The sequence below is a fragment of the Vombatus ursinus genome, unplaced genomic scaffold, assembly GCF_900497805.2.
Source record: "Vombatus ursinus unplaced genomic scaffold, bare-nosed wombat genome assembly UNPS02007284.1, whole genome shotgun sequence".
In the NCBI taxonomy this organism is placed as follows: domain Eukaryota; kingdom Metazoa; phylum Chordata; class Mammalia; order Diprotodontia; family Vombatidae; genus Vombatus; species Vombatus ursinus.
Window position 1 is genome coordinate 27,102,641 of NW_020947062.1, and position 20,241 is coordinate 27,122,881.

The window sequence follows — 20,241 nt, forward strand, 5'->3', positions numbered from 1 at the left end:
AAAATCTCAAGTTATGATGATAGAGGTATCTTTAAGTATGCAAAAGAATTTATAAGTGTTTTCTTATTTGATTTGATCTTTATTTTTCCATTTGTGAATTAAGTTCTACCTGTTATCATTCTAGAGATTGGTTGAAGACTTTCATTATCTCCCTTCAACTTTTGTATAAATTAGGAAGTTTTTCCATACATTAAGTCTACATCTGAGGCCATGGGTTTTATTTTTACTGATTTCTTTGAGTTTTGTCGTCTGTGAATTTCTAGGACTCTTTATTACTGTTATTCCTACATTGCAGTTATTCTCAATGAGGGAGAATCTCAATGATATCTAGCTTGTTTGGCATATGTAGGCAGGTTTCTGCCTACAAAAATATCTGATATCTAGCTCAATGTCAATGGTAATTAACTTGGTCAATATATGTAAGCAGGTTTCACCCTGCCCCTTCCTTTAGGTTTGGTAAGTCCTTCTTACTATCTCTTATTAAGTGTATTTCATCCCTGAACAAAATCCCTTAATTCCCCAGATCTCTGTTATATCACTGTTACATTCACCCTGTGAATATCTGTCAATGTTTCCATATCTTATACATATCCTTTTTAAAAACTGGAGTTCATCAGTGATCTGATGTACCTTCACTCTTTAGATGCTTGGTCCCTTTTCTTTCTCTTCTAGCATTTGTGACAATGATGTCAGGATTTTAGGTAGTAACACCATTTTTATTATATTAGTATATCGAATAATAGTGGCAACAATGAACATCTTTGTTTTATTAGTGGTGTTATTGGAAAAGCCTCTAGCATTTCTCTCTTACATATGATGTTAATTCTTTGTTTAAAATATATATTATTTACTATATTAGGTAAAGGTCCATTTAGCCTATGCTTTCAAATGTGTTGAGTTTTTTAAGCATAAGTAGATATTGTATTTTGCCAAAAGCTTTTTCTGTATCTGTTGATTTTGTTATTAGTATGATCTACATTATATTTACAGTTTTCCTAAAATTGAACCAACCTTGAATTCCTGGCATAAATCCAACCTGGTTACAATATATATATAATAATCTTTTCAATATGTTGCTGTAGCCTTTTTGCTAATATTTTATTTAGAGTTTTGCATCAATATTCATTAGATATTGATTTATAGTTTTCTCTTTCTGCTTTATCTCACCTTGGTTTGATTTTTAGGATCATAATTATCTCATAAGAGTTAGAATGCCTTCTTTATTTTTATAAACAATTTATGTAATATTGACATTCTTTGATAGAATTCATCTATAAATCCATTTGCTTCTGAGTGTTTTCCTTCTGGAAAACAATTTGTGACTTGTTCAGTTTCTTTTTCTGAGATTAGATCATTTCTTGTTCTGCTAATCTGGATATTTTATATTTTTGTAAATATTCATACATTATTTAAATTCAGTTTTGTTGGCATATGATTGTGGGGGAAATAGTTTATAGTAATTTCCTTTATTTCTTCATCTACTTTGAGTTCTCTTTTTTCATTTTCATTTTGATAATTTGTTTGTCACTGTCATTTAAAAATGAAATCAGTGAATGGTTTGTCTATTTTATCAGAGTTCCCTCCCCCCAAAAAAGTCCCTAATCTTACTTATCCATTCTTTAGAATTTTATCCATTCTTTAGTATTTTTTTTGCTTTAGTTTTATATATCTTTTATTTGATTTTCAGAATTTCTATTCTTGTGTTTAGTTGAATGTGTATTTAACTCTGCTTTGCCTGATTCCTGTAAGAATGAGGTTCATGAGACCCCACTCTCCATGTATCCATAATTGTATTCCATTCTTCTGGTGTGTCCTAATTATAAGAAATATTAAACTCTTTTCCCTTCTTTCTCATTTCTTGTTTTCCTTTTCCCCTGCTCATTCTTTCCTCTTTTTTCCTCTTTCCTCTCCTTAAGACTAACAAAATATAACCAAACCACATCGAGGTTTTGAGTTGGTCTTTCTTTGCTGTAATTCCTCTAGTTTGTTGCCTAAGCTTTGGGCATTTGTGTATAGACATCTGAGGCCAAAAATTTTATTATTGGCTCCATTTCTTAGATTTTTTTTCTCCTATGAACTTCTGAGTATCTCAGCTGCTATTTTTCTTCATTATAGCCTCAGAAGTAAAATAATTCCTCTACCCTCAGTTTCCCTTTCTACCAAACAGAAAACTGAAACCAAAAGGTTGCACAGGTCAAATAGAGAGTACATGGTTCATGCTGTTATCTGTTGTCTTTTATCTTTAAATTTTCAGGACATCTTAGAAGGGGGCAACCTGCGTGTCCCACTGCAAGAATTACACCAGATGATCCTTACTCCAATAAAAGCATACTGCTCCCAGAGCTCTAACACAGAAGAACACAGCCAGGAGTCAGAACCTCGTCATCAACCTACTCTGATTGGTTCTGATAACCAGGCCCTTGAGTGCAAGGACTCTGCAGCAGCAGGTGGAATCCAGCAGCACCACATGAGTGGCTGTGAGGGAGAGTCTGCAGGGGCACCTCTGCCCGAAGGTGATCTCCCTGGACAGTTCACAAGAGTAATGGGAAAAGGTGAAATGTGATATCTCTCTGCTTCCAATTTCTTCTTTATCCCTTTCTCTCCCTCTCTGCACCACCCCCCTTTTCTCTTCATAGAGATAATTGCTTGTTCCTTCAGAAAAAGGATGTGTATTTGTCATTTGTACTTCATAAGGTACAAATGAGACTCTGAGAAGGGTAATTTAAGAAACAGATAAAATCCTCAGTGGCTGATTCTATCTTTCTAGTATCTTCTTCCTCCATGGTCAGCATAAGGTCAGAATTTAGTAAAAAAAAAAAATAGAAAGGGTATTGGCACCTTCTACTTACAGTGTAGTACATCTGCTATCCAGAAGAAGACATGCACCTTTACAGTGACGATTCTGCTTCTGGCTGCATGAAGTTGGTAAATGAGGGGGCTTGTGTTAGGGTGATAGGAAGGAAGAGGGAGGAATGGAATATTTGGGTTTCTCTCTCAAATGCTGAGGGACTAGTCTAGACATTTTCCTCTAAAATCTCTCCTTTAAAAAGAGAGATTATTTTACGATGGTGGGGAATTCAATCACTAAACTATCCTCACTCTTCTCCTCTCTGCCCCAACTCCCCTTTTTCCCCACTTTTCCCTCACTGTGAGAATGTATTATGATCAGGATGGAGCAAAGTTAGAATCCATTTCAAAGTAAAGGGATGATACTTTCAATTGAAGTAGAGGATGAAAACTGAACAAAGATCTTTAAATTTGGTTTTTTTTTTTAAGTTTTTGGAGACCTTAGAGCAAGAACTTTTAAGTAGAGTGATGTAGTGGAAGTATGATGGGAAGGGGTTGAAGAATGAACTGGAGGTGAGAAAGTGAAGATAATCAACACTCTTTCTAGAAGTTTGACACAAAAGGGAAGACAAAGCAATCATCAGATGATAGCTTGAGATAGATTTTTTTTGGTTTTGGGTTTTTGCTTTTTGTGTGGGTTGTTCTTTTGTTTGTTTGTTTGGTGGTGGAAAGGGTATGTGCAAGGAGGATCGAGGCTAGGGTTTGTTGTTGTTGTTGTTGTTGTTGTTGTTATTGTTACGGGTTTTTTCTATTTGCTGTTAGGATCAGGGAAACCAGATCGTTTTTTGTAGACAAAGTGGATAAAGTCAAGGTCAAAAGAAGAGGTGGGGGATAGCAGCAGAGGAGAAAGAGATGGGGAGAGGTGGGGAGAGAGAAACACATATAGACATTGAGACAAAAAAGAGATAGGAAGGAAGGAGGGAGAGAGAGGGAGAGAGGGAGAGAGAGAGAGAGGAGAGAGAGAGAGGGAGGGAGAGAATATAATCAATGGAACAAGACCTTGAGGAAGGCAAGGGATTAGGATCAAGAGAAAGTACAAGCATCATCTCATCTTCTGAGACCTGAGAGAAGGATAGAATGATGGGTAAAGTGATTTAGAAAAGTTTTACAGCTAGAAATAAGACATAGAAAAGTCCTTTCAGTGACTTAAAAATGAAAAAAAAAGTCCAAAAACATTCCTTTTTTTATAGAGGTAGGGAGAAGGAACATTCTTATCTTTAATATTAAATATTAGGCAATTTTTAAGAACCTAATTTTTGTTAAAAAGAAACATACCTTATAAAGGTTCACTTTTACATAAGAAGGAAAGAAACAAGCATTTATTAAGCACCTACTATGTGCCAGGCAATGCACTAAATGCTTCACAAATATCTCATTTGATCCTCATAACAACCCTGAGAGGTAGGTACTATTATCCCCATTTTACAGTTTAGGACACTGAGGCAGACAGGTTAAGTGACTTCCCCAGAGTCATACAGTTAATAAGTGTCTGAGGCCAAATTTGAATTCAGAACTTCTTAATTTCAAGCCCTGTGCTCTTATCCACTCTACCCCCTATCACATGGCCCTTAATGTTTCTTAAACAAACTTGACTCCTATAGAATGATTCTAAAGACAAAGTCTTCCTATATGTTCGACACCAAATACTTTTTGCAAAAATCCCAAGTGGTCCTCTTCCTTCAAGGAGTTTTTGTTTCTGGCTATTTTAAAAGGTACATAGAGGACAGTTTGAATGAATAAATGAATGAATGGATGAGTGTGTGAGTGAGTGAAATAGCATCTATTAAGCTCTTTCTATGTGCCAAGCACTGGTGATAAATGTCCAAAAGCAAAAATTAATTAATTAATTAATTAGTTAACTTAAAAATTTTAAAAAGCAAAATAAAGTCCAAAAGCATAGAATACCTGCCCTCAAGGAGCTTACATTCTAATGCAAGAGGAAGATGACTCACATAGAAGAGAGGGGGCCAGGAAAAAGCACTTTGGTCCAGAAAGTAACAGAGATGTTGAGTAGAGCCAGAAAGGAGATTAATTAACACACTCCTCTTAGCAAAAATTGCTGAGATGATTTGATTATGGTTCCAGAGCTAAAGGAAGTAGAGGAGGAGGCAAGCCTACCTTATCAAGACAAGTCTATGGAGAAGCTGACCAGGGAGTAGGAGTAATACTTCTGACTTTGCACATCTAGAAGTGTTAGGTTGAGCTTGGCCAGGTCCACAGTACTGTCTCATGGGGAGTATCTCATTGGGTACTATTTTGCCACCAGTGCCAACATTGGATCTCTAAGCTGCAAATCATAAAACATATACACACACATGCATGTGTGTGTGTGTGTATTTCCTTCAAGGCTCAAATCAGTTTCCAACTCTATGGGAAGCCTTTTATAATCCCCCCTTGTTATTAGTAATCTCATCCTCTTCAATTTCTATTTAATTAACTGTTGCATCCCTTCTCCCCCTCCAAAAAGAATGTAAGTCATTCTTGAGGGACGTTCATTTTGTCTTTGTATCCCTACTACCTTGAACATTCTAGGTACTTAATTATTATTGAATCATTTAATTGAATTGAATTGAGCAGAGAGAGATTAAGCTAGTAAAACAAGGGGAATCTTCATTTTTGCACTTACTGACTTTGCACTCTGAATGTATTATTAACCTATTGCTTTGTGAGTGAGCAGTAGTTCTGAATTGTGTGGATAGATAAACATTCCTCCAAGTATACTAGTCAATGTGGAAATAATGTCATTTATAAAATAGGAAAGTATTAATTTAATAGTAACATAGATATGTACATGTTTTCAAGAAAAATATATATGGTGTCCAAGTTCCTACAAAAGAGAAATAATATCCTATTTGTCTTTGTGGAATACGTGTACTTCATTCATAAAAATGACCAAAACAGACAGAGGAGAGAGAAGGAAGGAGGGAGAGAGTAGGGGAGAAGAAGAGAATAGAAGAGAGACAGAGAGAGAGAGAGAGGAGACACTATGCCTTCAAACTCTGTTCTTGGATTTTTTTTTCCTTTTCAGTAGGAATGGCCTGTTAGCTCATTTCAAAGCCATAAATTAGGTGCATTACAAATAGCCACCATGTTTCTCATCTCATGGTCAGTAGCAAAGGGCTAAAATAGTGTAACTGAGATTAACTTAGAGGGTTGTTCTAGACAAGTGCTCCTCCAGTTCATTTGAACTTGACAGAATGGAGAAACTTGGGGTTTTTTTGTATGTTTCATTGAGCTTACATAAAAATGCAATCAATCACACATGCACCTCTTCCACTCCAGCCTGCCTTTTGATTGGCAAAACTAACATATTTCAGAAAAACACGTGCGGTTTTCTAACCTCTTCCTTCCCTTTGCAGTGTGTACACAGCTCCTGGTCTCTAGACCTGATGAAGAAAATATAAGTTCCTATTTACAACTCATAGACAAGTGTCTAATTCATGAGGTGAGTAGTGACAGTCATTTTCAGACACTCATATTTAGAAACGTTTCTCAACATTTGTGTAAAGCTGATATTCTTCCTACTAGAACAAGACTATGGCCAACTAAAAACTCAGCATGTCTTTTGAAGGGTCCAAAAATTCATATAAAATCAAGAAATTTGATTGAAGAATGAATGTTTGACTCTGTGAAAAATTCCCTGAGCAATAAAGCAGGGGGAGGTTAGCATAGAACCCAAACTGGCTCTTAACATTTTCAATACTGTCTCATTTTAGAGTAAAATATTCTACTGCTTGGCTCATAGAATTCTGAGAGAGAAAAAAGGATCAGACAGAGATAGACAGATAGACAGAAAGAAAAAGTGTATGTGCATGCATGTGTGTGAACAGTTCTTAACATTGAGGCATATTTCTGTTGACTTAAAATTTTTATAAGAAATATATTTAACCTTTGAAAAAGAATATATCTCAATATGTTGAGGACATACCTACTGGGAATACAACATTTGAGGAAAAAGAGGAAAAAGGTCCTAGGTCTATGGAATATGTGTACACTGGCATGTTATATCCGAATGTATAGATGGAAGAATGGTGGAGGCCCATATGTGCAAGGGTAGGCTGGGGTTTCCAAGGTTTCCTAATCTTTCCACAAAGGTTATAGTGCCAGGTTCTGAGCTTTCAAAATTACCTTCCTGCATAAATCAAGTTTGGTAGGGTTTTTCCATGATGTTGGCATAAAATGAGATTATAAAGTCCCAAAGGACTATGTACAATGAATAAGCCATGAAATGGCACATCAGTAGGATATGCCAACTCTTTGACAGCTGAGAAGCTTGGGTTATGTGGAAGAAGATATAAATTGCAGAATTCCAGCTCTCTCCCCATGTTCCCACTCCCTCTTTCCCCTTCATGCCCTCACCAGCTGTCCATCAGGCACTGCAGCTGTGGCCTATGGTCAAGGCCAAAGTTAAATTCTCTATCAGATCCCCAGTGAGAGTCTTTTGCTACTCTTGAAGCTCCCATTGCTTTTTCCCTCAAAGTAGAAAAGTATTTGTTTTAAACATTAATTTTAACTTTTTTATTTCCCCCTCACTCATGAACCTGTCTTCTCCCTTTTCCATGTTTCTTCCCGCCTTCACAGCCTGAAAAACTAGTTGTTTGTCCAGATTATTTCAGCCTGAGTTATCAAATAACTGATCAACTAACTACATTAATAACTTACACTTGTGGCTCTTTAAAATATTGAACTGCTCCAAGAATTTTTTTTTTTACAGTGAAATTGTTTTTTCTTTCTTTAATGGTTTCTTCAGAGCAAAGAAGCACTCTCAATACAGGTGAAGCCTATCCAGAGAGCCAGATAGAGAAAACAAACCATTTATAATGGTTTCCACCTTCCCTTTGACCAGTAACCTGGACTTTCCTTTTCCCAACTCTGTCTGTGTGCCCCCTTGAACACCTTGTAGCTTTGGGTTTCTTTTGTGCATGTACATGTATATGTAAATGTGCACTGTCTATAAAGAAAGGAAACTAGAAAGGGCACTCTCAAGAAGCTTATAGCCATTCATAAGTGGAGAAGAGAGTTCAAGATTAAGACATTGGAGATCCCTTATTGTGTGTGGTTTGTCCTTTGTTCCCTCGAAGAGGACTGTGATATCAGGGAGATGATGACATGACTTGCAATTGAATTGGATTTGAGTGAAAGAGGGCTATGCAAAGTCACCAGTCTCACTTTCACGTCCAGTGGCCAAATATAGATCAGGACAACTGGAGATGGCCCAGGATGCAGTGGGAGATCTTAGCCTTTTTAAGCTATGGTCTTTTCTGGTTCTCACTACGAGTGAGGCAATGCCCATTCAGTGAATAGGCTTCTTTAAGAAGTGAGTCAAAGGATGGCCCCTTTAATAAAAAAAAAAATTCAAACTGGGAGGGGAAGACCCTCGGAGTTGCTGGCCAAAAGACAAACAGTTGCTATTTACATTCACTTTGAGCCAGGAAGGCCCAAAAAGTAAGCATTAAGTGGTACTTGAGCAGGGACCTATTATTGTCCCAACTAGGAGATTCCTAGTGAATTGGGTCTAAGGATCTTTGAGAAAGGCCAGTAAACCCCAAGTTATCTAGGTAGGTTTTGGCCATCAAAATTAACCTTGCTTTGGGCAGAACACCCTAAGGTAAGCCATGATACCTCATGTGAGGAGAGGAGAAGAAAGGAGATCCCTTAAACCTTTAAACAAAAGAAGATCTAGGATAATGCTCTCTACTTTCATTCAAAAAGTATTTGTTAAGCACCTACTATGTGCTAGGCAGAATGGATAGAAAGGTAAAAGTAAAATCACACTTGCCCTCAAAGCATTTATACTCCACCGTGGGAAAATATGAACAAGGAAAAAAATACAAAAAAAAAAGTGCAAATTAGCTACAAAACAATTTGGCAGGGTATGGGTTGGACATTAGAAACTGGGAGAACTATCCCTATGGGATATGGCACTTGAGCTGATCTTTGAAACAAGCTAGGGCGTCTCTGAGGTGGAGGTAAGGAAAAGAGTGCCTTCCAAACATGAGGTAAAGTTTGTCCAAAGGAATGGAAACAGGAGATGGAATATGATATAGGGGGAAAAGCAAGTAGAGCTGTTTGGCTTTCCCTTCCCACTGTGGCTACTCATAAGAATTGAGCCTGCAGCGTATTGGAATACAACAAACATTTCCACCTGACATATTAGTCTGGTCACTTATATTTTAAAAAGTTATCCAGGCTTTGTGCCACCTGCTTCATATGCCAGCCCATAACTGTTGGCCTGATTCATGTTATCAGGATGTTCTCTCTGTCTCATCTTTCATTTTTTTTCTCTTTGACCACTTTTGTGGCTATATGAGGGATGGAAATACAAAGATCAAGCTTTTCTCAGTCTGCTCTTGCTTGTCAAATGTTAATGCTAGCAAAACACATCCTGATTGCAGGAGGGGTAACTCATGGACAGGAAGCTTGAGGAGGAGCCCTGTCTCCACTTTAAAAGAGGAAAATGTTCTTTAACAGTTTTATTATTATTATTTTAGTTCAAGAAAGAGGAATGTGTATGAATAATTTTCCACAGCCCCAAGTTATTCCATGTCTACCAAACACATATCCCCTTTTGAGGCCCCCATGTGGCTCACACTGTTCATTCCAACTGAGGGCTAAACAGGATTCCCTTAGACAGGACTCTCTTTCACTGGCTGTAAACGTTACTCTTTAATTGGAGAAGAGGAAGGTTGTTGACTAAGTTGAGACGCCCTCCCTTCCTCCCTAGGGACTGTGGGCACTGACCCCACAAAGCAGTGAGAAAGTTTAGTGTGGTTGTAAGAAGAAAGACAAAAGTTTCTATTTCTAATGCCTCTGGTACCCAAATACCTCATTGTCCTAGGACATTATTCACCATCTGTTAAATACTTCTTGCCACTTCCCTATCTCATGATTCCCCCACTTCCCATGGGGCCTTCTTACCCTTTGGTAAGCATTAATGCAACTATACCAGCTTCAGGAACAATCTTAATCATCTGTCTTGAAAACATGCTTGTTTCTCCAAATAGGATAGTAACGATGCTGGTTTTACCTGAGTCCTGGTGAACTGTTTAGAATGGTGACTTTCTAGAGATGTCCGTGGGATTTTGCAAATGCAACAAGCTGAGGTCAAAGTGAGGGCTCTCTTTACATCATGAATGGTATCCCTTCCCCGCTGTGATCCTAGAGACTCATTTTGGGTAAATAAGAGAATAACCATGCCCCCATCCAAACCCAGAACTATTAGAAGCTAGGGAAGAGGGATAGCTAATACCTGAGTCATTTCTATAGGACAGTGCCCTGGCCTATAGAAACTGAAACCGTGGAGGTAAAAATAACTATGGAGAGCCAATACCCAAGAGCACTGACTTTAGCTCCTATATTACTATAATGTGACTTATAATATTGAGGGGGCGCAGAAGTGGCCTTTGATAAATACCATGTATGCTCTTAGTGGCTCAGTACCACTATGTGGACACCTGGGTTAAGTAAACAACAAATCTAATGTGTCATAAGTGATAGGTGAATCAATTATTCATTTTGTGAAGAAATAAGAACTATTTCTTATTGAATTCTTGTTATCTTGGGAAATGTTTGTTTAAAATGGCATCTTTAGGGTCATTTTTAATACACCTTTAAATTATGAATAACTTGCTTCTTTATTATCAGGAAAATCAGATATTTTACTCTAGGACAAGATCTGCAGGTAGAAGGAACTTTAGAACTCATCTAAATCAGCTCCCTCAATTTACAGATGAGAGAACTTAGACACAGAAAAAAGTTAAATGAATTGCACAATATTAAAAAGGCAAAGTTGAGACTTTTATAGCACCAGTTTTATTTCACATCAAACTCATTTGTAAGCCCTCTAAGTCATTTGTTTGGTTCAGCTTTTTCTATGGCTAGAAAACTGAATAATGTACAAAATACGCCAATGAATTCATCTCTATAACCAAAAGGAGTTAGATGTTCATTGACATTTATTAGGAAATCCAAAGAGTAGTAAGTCAACAAAAGCTGTTGATTATAATCTTTTTAAGGTTAGGGAATTCTCTTTTTTAATCTTTGTATCCATTAACCCAGTCATAGGAATGCTCAATAAATGTTTGTGGAATGAATTGTTGAATGAATGAACACCATTTCTATTTCCCTACTATACTTGCCTGAGAGCAAGAACTTTGTAATTATAGTTCTCTGTATCTTCCACATCTCTGAAAATGACCCTATGGATATAGTAAGTGTAGCAATCAATTCATGAATAAAGAAGATCTTGAGAGGGAAAGGATATGCCACTCACTTTCTTTACTAGTCAAGTATGGATAATAAAGTTTGCCACCTCACAGTTTCTGTTGGCATTATTACTAATTACTAACTGATAACAATGAGCTAGGTCCTAGATAAAACATGAAAGAAAGTATATTTCCATTGTACTTTTGAAATTATGCTATTCATCAAAACTCTTCACAAGTCATATCTTTTAAAGCCCCTTCAGCTTTGTCAATAGTGCTTTAGATATCTTCAATGGCTGGCAATCATCTTTGGTGACATTTGATTACCACATACGTGGAAATGAAGAGTGGTTTATAATAATGTTGTCTTTTAAGAGTAGAAATATTATCTTCATATGAATCAGTTTGAAGAAGCCATGGCATTGTGGATAAAGAGCTGGCCTGGGTCAGGAAGACTTGAACTCAAGTCTTGCCTCTGTGAAATTTCACTTTAGGATTTCTATAAAGAAATTTTCTAAAGATGGTGAGATAATACAACTCCAGGCATTTGAGCACTTATTACTGAGCTTCCCTCTAGAAAACTACTTATGATTCTTGCCTTTAACACCCTGGGTAAGTCACTTAACTAGTGATTCAAAATGGAGATTCAAGACATAGAAAAGATAAATACATATTAAAATGTGCACAATATGGAAGAAAAAAATCTATGCTATGCATTTTAGTCTCAATCCATCAGAGACAATTTATTAATATTACAAACATTTCTACTTGGAAAGAGGTTCAAATGTCTCTGCTAATCAGAGTACTGTCTCTGAACTAAGGAATTGCCAGTTTCCTTTTATAGTAATGCTAAAACAAAAGACAGAATTCCACAAGAAAGTAAAAACAAAGATGCATGGTTTAGGTTGAAATCATTTTTTAAAAATTATGGAAGAGAATTATAGTCATGTTAAATCTAGGGCATCCTTAGAGAAAATCTCTTTCTAAAATATCTGGTCAGAGATGAATAAATACCTCTCAGTTGAATCAAAGATATTGCCATTTAGTCACTATAAACAAGACTAAGTCTCTTAGTTTCAGAGAATCAATATCTTTCCTTGAAATTAAGTCTTCTAATTCAAGGGAGACCAATGCAAATAAGACCAAGAATGCAGATTAGGACACTGTCTTATTTTTCTTGATGCTTTCACAACAGAGACACATGCACCCTAATATCCATAAGTATACACATCGTGTGTGTGTCTGTATATTTCAATAGAAAGGCAATGTAGAAGAATGGAAAAGAGATGTGGCCTCAAAGACACCTATATTCTAGTTCTACTTCTGATATCTACTGGTTCTTAGTGCCCCAAACTATCAGTTACAGAACAATTGCCATTGGCATTGGTAGAATGAATTTCCTCACTACAATTTCCCTACATCAATGAAATCACAAATCCCGAGCAAATGTATCTGAATACTTGAGCAGATTGTAACCTCCATAATATAGGTACTATATCAATTGCTTCAGTTTGCAACTTCTCCCTGCCCTCTCATCCTGTGCAGTTCTTCTGCATGTTTTTCTACCCAAATCTCCCCCAGAAGATCCACAGAATATGCCAGAGATTTCCTCCAGGATTTTTTATATTTCATGGATCGCAGTGCAGCAGTTGACCTATTTAGTTCTCTCATTCTTGCCATGTGACTAGCCTACTGCCTTTTCCAATCATATATTTCCTCGATGAAAATAATAATAATCTAAACCGCTTCTTGAATATGGGACATCATTAGAAATTTCTTGCAGTATGCTTATGCCCATCATGCATCTCTCCATTGACTTTTGAGTCACCTACAACAGTAATTTCTCAGAGATTATGGTATTCTGAGCTTTTTAACTATAGAGAATCTCAAGGTGCATATTTGTGTTGAAAAGATGGGCCTTTGTACCAGGGAGCAATTTAAAGTACCACAGAGTTTCCCAAATACAATCAATCCCAATCCATTGTTCCTATTCAATTCTGGGTCCAATTTGTTGTCTATTTACGGTACCTATGCCAGTTATTAATGCTCAAGTACTAACTCAATGGACTGGCCATCTAAATTCATATCTGTGTAGTTGGCATTTTTCATCCATTTAGTTTTTCCTGTATGACTTATTAAGCTGATCTCTTTTGAATAATTATGGATCTCATTGAGAAGGCTCTGTAATGTTTTTGTTGCTTGATGGTATTAGTATAATATCATTTGCAACAAGAACACCTGGAGGACCTCACCAGCTGCAGAGAATTTCTCTTCCCTTTAAACCCTACAGAAGGCATCGTCTATGATAGCCTGCACATTTTGGCAAGGATATATTTTTTTTTCATGCATCACTTGATATTAATAATCATTGAGCAAAATTATCTCTGTGGTGGTATTTATCAAAGTATCTATCACGATCTTAAACATATTCATGAGGACCTCCTAATGTTTTTTGTTTTGTTTTTTGGCAATTGGGGTTAAGTGACTTGCCCAGGGTCACACAGCTAGTAAGTATGTCAAGTGGTCTGAGGCTGAATTTGAACTCAGGTCCTCCTGACTTCAGGGCCGGTGCTCTATCCACTGCGCCACCTAGCTGCCCCAGGACCTCCTAATGTTGGAAGATAACTTTTAAGACTCAATTTTGTTCTACCTAGTCAAATTCTTTTAAAATAATCAACAAACAAAAACCACAGAGATATCTTGAATTCTTTGCACTTTGCAGTCAGTTGTGGTGCTTTAAAGATATAGTTTGCTATCAGGTACTATTTGTGAAAATTTGCTCTTTTTCTTCTCATATTTTTATCCAGGATACCCTCAATATGCGTGTAGCTCATTCTTACAAAAATTTTATAAAGATGAGAAAGTAGGCATGTCTCAGTAGTTATTGATGTTTTCTTAGGCACATTTTGGGGGCCTTAATATCACCTGGTTTTCCTCATCTTTTGATATCTTCCTCTACCTAAAGATATCAGTGCTTTCAAGATTATATTGCCTCCAGCAGAGATTTCCTCAGTGTCTGGTCTAGTCACTTTTCCCAACTTTGTAAAGCCCATTTCTATTTCTTTGTTTTACCTATTGAAGACTAAGATGTTAGGGTCCAAATATGGCAGCTCCTCTTTACCATTAATGAAATAGATCATTACAGAAACAGTGACAAATTTGGTTCATTTTATATGTTTTAAATATTCCTGCCAGTTTCATATTTGAATGCTCTTTGGTTGTTGTGGCTCATTTGGGTCTCTTGTTAAATTGTTTATAGACCTGTTTTTGCTTCCATAGTGTTTTACTGTTTAAAAAGGTGATATTATTGATTTAATATTCATTCCATTATTGCTCCCAGCTTCCATCTCTATCTACTTGGCAAGGAGGCCAAATTTTGCTGGCTAAGTCAGTTTCTGTTCTCTGTGGCCTCCTTCTTGTGGCAACTCTTTTATGTGCATCAAACTTGTGCAGGAAATGGTGGTGTTAATTAAGGTCAGGATCTTTGTCTTTTTTTTTTTCCGTTTCCCAGTCTCATTAACAGTTTATTTGAATAAGATAGGTTGAATCTGTTGCAGTTGTCCATAGTGTCCTCTCATCTTTATCCTTTCTTTTAACATAATGTTGATGTCAATCTTTGCTCTAACTAGTTGATGGTCCAATAGCACACAGACATCTGATTCAGATCTGTTTCTCACATCAGTTAGCAATTGTTTCCTGTCCCTTCCATTACAGTCAACTTCCTTTCTGTGATGTTTGGTGTTACCTTGTCCGGTGCCTTCAGATTCTTTTTAGGAAGAATGTGTTCATGACATATAGCTGTGAGATTTGTAATAGTGTACAAACCTTTGGCCTCTTGTTTTTCGAACCTAAGACATTTTTAAACCACCCTCTCTTTGCATTTCTATTTTCAGGTCATATTGAGTTGGTATGAAGGAGCTGGTTAAGGTCTTCCTAGAATTTCTCTGCCTTTTCATTCTTTGCAACAGATGTTAGTACATAAGCTACAGTTATCTTCATACTGGTCTTTTTTTTAAATGATCATCATGAACACTACAAGATGAGAGAATCAAGTATATATTAACATTAAATGATGTTTCTTGTTGACTTTGATTGAGTGATTAAGCCAGCTCTACCAATTCCTTTGTTTACCTCTCCAAGGAGATACAATAACATTTTGTCTCCCAGTTTTATTGATATTAAATAATATCAGTTTTCATTTTTTCCATTATAGCATGTTAATTAATTGGTCACTAGACCACAGATCTCACATTTAAAGTACCTATAGTTAAGTTGATGGTTATGGATTTCTAAAAGCTGTGTGGCTTTTCACACCCTGTGCTCTCCTTTCTGTCCCTGTCAATATGGAAAAAGGAAAAGCCATATTGGATTGAGGTCCATTTAAATATCTTTGTTTCATGGGGTGCCACAATCAAAGAATTCTTCATCTCATGATCTACCTACTGGTGATGTGGCTCTGTTCTTACTGTTGGTCCTTAGACAGCAGAGTCAGTCTGGCAGCAGGTTCATGCTGGAAGCTTCTGAAAATGGGAGAACTTGCCAGCACCTATGTTCTGCTGCTATATATCCCTTAAGACCCCAGAGTCACTTAGATGCCACAAAGAAGTATCAGGATAGGAAATGATGTGAAGCATTAAAATTGGTGTAGCTTATAACATGCACTATTTGGAAGACACATTGCAAAACTATCAATTCTATGAGTCATTCCCCAATTGTCCCTAGCTGACAAATGGTTAAAGGATATGAACAGGCAGTTTTCAGAGCGATCAAAGCTATCAATAGTCACATGAAAAAATGCTCTAGATCACTATTGATTAGAGAAATGCAAATTAAAACAACTCTGAGGTACCACTTCACATCTATCAGATTGACTGGTATGAGAGAAAAGGGAAATAAGTACTAAAAGGGGTACGGAAAAATTGGGACATTGTTGCCATCCCAATGCACTGTTCGTAAGGTTGTGAACTGATCCAACCATTCTGGTGAACAGTTTGGAACTATGCCCAAAGGGCTATAAAACTGTGCAAAACCTTTCACCCAGCAATACCACTAGTAGGTCGGTATACCAAAGAGATCAAAGAAAAGGGAAAAGGACCTATATGTACAAAAAAATATGTATAGCAGCTCTTTTTGTGGTGGCAAAGAATTGGAAATTAAGGGAATGCCCATCCACTGGAGAACAGTTGAACAAGTTGCAGTATATGATTGTGAGAGAATACTATTGTGCTAGAAGAAACAACAAGCAGGTTAGTTTCAGAAAAGCCTAGAAAGACTTACATGAATTGATGCAAAGTGAAGTGAGCAGAATGAGGAGAACTTGTACATAGTCTTAACAATACTGGATGATAATCAAATGTGAATAACTTAGTTATTGTCAGCAATACAATGATCCAAGATAATTCTGGGGTACTTATGATGAAAAATGCTATCCACCTCTAGAGAGAGAACTGATGAAATCTGAATGAAGATTAAGACATACTTTATTTACTTGGGGTTTTTTTTTGGTATGTTTTCTTTTACAACATGGCTAATAAAGAAATGTTCTGCATAACTGCATATGTGTCGTCTATATCAAATTGGTTGCTTTCTCAGGAAGAGGGAAGGGGAAGGAGAGAGAATTTGGAACTCAAAATTTTTTAAAATGAATGTTAAAAATTATTTCTTCATGTAATAGTGAAAAATATTAATAAAAAAGAGAGAAACTATCAATTCCATTGGCCAATATCAATTCCATGGTCCTTTAGGCAGGACCATACACTTTAGGTGAATGAAGGTGGCAAAGGAGAAAAAACAGAGGTACATATCTATCTATCTATATCTATATCTATATCTACATCTAGATAGATGGATGGATGGATGGAAAGATAAATAGATAGATAGACATCCTTGCCTGGTAGATTCTTTTTAAAAGTTCTTTAAATGTATTGAGCATATTAAATTACCTGAAGGTTATACATTAATATTTGAAGAAGTTAAAGAGTTCCCATTGATTCTAAAGATTTGGGAAGTTCACTAAAGCCTGAGTATTACAAATCAATTTTGCAATTCATTCCTATTTAATAAATAGAGTGTGGGGGGGGGGCAAGTTTTGATAGTGTGTAATCTTTAAAAAGATCAAAAGAATATGAATTTTTAGCAGGCTTCATGCTTGTAGCCTACCAAGCACCTTCTGCGTGAAATACAGAATTTTGTTACAGGTGGTTGCCAAAATAAAACTGTCTAATTAGTATATTTGTGTTGGGTGAGAAACAAAAGTGTTTTTTTGGGGGGGTGTTAAACCAAGCTGACCAGGTTCCAATGTTTTCCCATATTTAATTGCATGTTTTCCCCTCGTGCCGAGCTGCATTACCCATAAAAAATCCTATTTGCTTTTGCAGGCATTTACAGAGACACAGAAAAAAAGATTGTTGTCATGGAAACAGCAGGTGCAGAAGCTCTTTCGGTCTTTCCCTCGGAAAACCCTTCTAGACATATCAGGATATCGACAGCAAAGAAAGTATGTTGGGATTTCATTCATTGTGATGCATGTTAGTTGCCTCAGTGACTCATTTGCCTGGTTTGGGTTCTGAATACAGTAATATGCTAGAGTATCACATGTTGTTCATGGCAGGTACCTTGTGGCAAGTTCTAAAATAGTCATTAAATGGGTGGGGTTGTGGAGGGGAAAGTATTGAAAGAGTTCCCTGACGAAGATATGAATTAGGTCCTTTGTGCCTCAAAGTGATTTCCTGAGCAAGATTTTCTCCATCTAATGAATACTTGCAAAACACTTAAATATGTGCAGGTGAAGGAGAGCCAAGTATTGTTGTTCAGCCAGCAGCCTGTGTGGTTGTGTGAGGGGTTTTTTTTTTCTTTTAGCTGCAGACAAGCTAATTATAGTTGATGGCTGGATTAAGCATAACACTGCTATTCTATTTTGGACTGAGCTGCAGCCTAAAACTGTAGACATATCATTCTTGATTTTAGATAATAATTCAACTCCTCGGGAAAAGGTGAAAATAAACCTCATTGTACTTTAGAGCTTCTAGATTTACAGTGGTTTGAATTTGGTATCCAATTGCTTTTTGAAGCTGAATTATGGGGAATGGAGGGATTAATCTGAAACTTTACATGATTACCAAATTCACAGAAAAAAATAGATACTCAGAATTCCCTTGGTCCAGTCTCTGCCTATAATACAGGAATTCCCTCAACAATATTTTCAATAAGTATTCATTCAGCATGCATTTGAAGATCTCTATTTAGAAAGAACCAACTACTATCTCCCAAGGCAGTTTATTCTAATTTGGTTAGCTATAATTGTTAGACATTTTTTCCTTACATTCCTATAGAATGTAAGTTCCTCGAGGGCAAGTATTGTTTAGGATCCTTAGTGTCTGGCACCTTGCCTGGCAAATTGTAGATAGTTAATAAATGCTTCTGTAATTGAACTATTAAATGAAGCTGAAATCTGATGCACTGCCATTTTTACTAGTCATTCCTAATTCTGATCTTTGATATGAAGTATAACAAGACCAATCTGTCTTCTTCATGACAACCCTTCACATATTCAAAGATGTCTATTATGTCCTTCCTTGGTATTCCCTTCTTCAAGCTAAACATCCCCACTTCCTCCATCTGATCCCTATGTTACTTGGACTGCAGGGTTCTCACCATCCTGGTTGTATGCTTCTGGATGCTTCCATGTTTGTCAATCTCCTTCCTAAAATGTGACACTCAGAACTGTCTACTTACTAGAACCATGCTTGGACCAGGGTGATGTACAGCAGGTTTAGGCTGAATCAATCTAAGGAAAAAGAGTCTCTGTCAAGATCCTGAAAGGTGAACTAATCACCCTTCCACATTCAGGAAGAAAAACATTTCCAAAGGGAATATTTTTACTTGATTCTTGGACACTTTTTTTCCCAGCCAAAGACAAGGTTTATTAAAGATCCACCATATTGGCCAGACTCTTAAGGAATCTGAACATTAGTGAGCTATTAGCTAGATTTTAAGAATCTGAGTACTGGACTTTTAAAGAATCTGAGCACCTTAATGGAGGCCAGATGGACCTTATATACAGAGTGTGGGAGGGATCTAGGAGTGGCCAGTAGGCTGGGGTGACTGGAGGAAGGGTCTGGGGAGGATTTTGATGAGAGTGGCCAGTTGGACACTTTTCTTAAGAGTAGGGATTGGTTTTGCTTTTGCTTTGTATCCCTAGCACTTAGCACAGCGCCTGGCTCATTAAATATTTAATAAATGCTTGAAAAAAAATAAAAATAAATAAATGCTCGATCATCAAGTGAGAGAACATATGAAAAGATTTTACAGACCTTAAAATGCTACATATAAATGCTAGTTATTATTAATTGACTAAAGAATGTAGATATGAAACAGTAGTAACTTGAACACAACCATCTTAAGTTCTTAAAGAAAAAAGAGAGAAGACAATCAGATTTTCTAGAGATTTTCTTTTTTGCATAGGTGAAGTAGACCTCTTATCCTATAGACTATCCAAAGTGAAGTGTTGATATTTGCATTTATGGAATATTAACATGGATCCATTTATTGGATAAATCCTATTATTTTTCCAGAGAGGTAGAAAGTTTTAAAATAACAGTCTCATGACAAATGAAGTGTTTGTTTAGAGTCCTATCATCTTCCTCTTTTTGTACTCTATGTTTTTCTTATTGCAGACTTAAGATTAAATTAGTTTTTGCTTGCCAAAAAAAGAAATCACATTGTTGGCTCATTGAGCTTTCAGTATGTTAATGCTCCTCCCCATTTGTTGAGGATAAAGCATTAGGTCAACAAGAGGAAAATAATATAAGCATCAAGATCATCAGAATCCTGTTTTATATAGTAAACATATATAAATCAATATTCTCTTAACACCTCTACTTAAAAGGTCTAAAATTTCTTATGTATATATTTGCACATATATACATAAAAATTTGCACATATGTACATATATATTTGCATATATATACATTCAGATATGTCTTGACAATGATTGTTTAATCTTTTGCATATATTCACATACACAGTACATCTGTTCAAACAGTAAAAACCTAATTACTTGGTACTAATTGGAGGGAGAAAAGGTCAATCTGAATTAGAAAAAAAATCTTAGTTATTTAAAGAATTTCAGTTCTTATTTTCCAGTTTCAACACTAATATTAACAGAACTAAGCTAATGAGAGAAGTAATT

At 36.4% G+C, this 20,241-nt stretch overlaps 1 protein-coding gene across 5 annotated transcripts in view; it reads left to right on the forward strand.

The window, feature by feature from the left end:
* The window catches only part of SAMD4A (sterile alpha motif domain containing 4A), a 284,216-nt gene that overhangs the window by 223,848 nt on the left and 40,127 nt on the right, over positions 1-20,241 (forward strand). For all 5 annotated transcript variants that reach the window (XM_027849105.1, XM_027849109.1, XM_027849108.1 and 2 more), the window contains 3 exons: positions 2,255-2,552; positions 6,207-6,292; positions 17,429-17,547. In XM_027849105.1, coding sequence (XP_027704906.1) covers positions 2,255-2,552; positions 6,207-6,292; positions 17,429-17,547 — 503 coding nt within the window. The remainder of the gene's footprint in view (positions 1-2,254; positions 2,553-6,206; positions 6,293-17,428; positions 17,548-20,241) is intronic.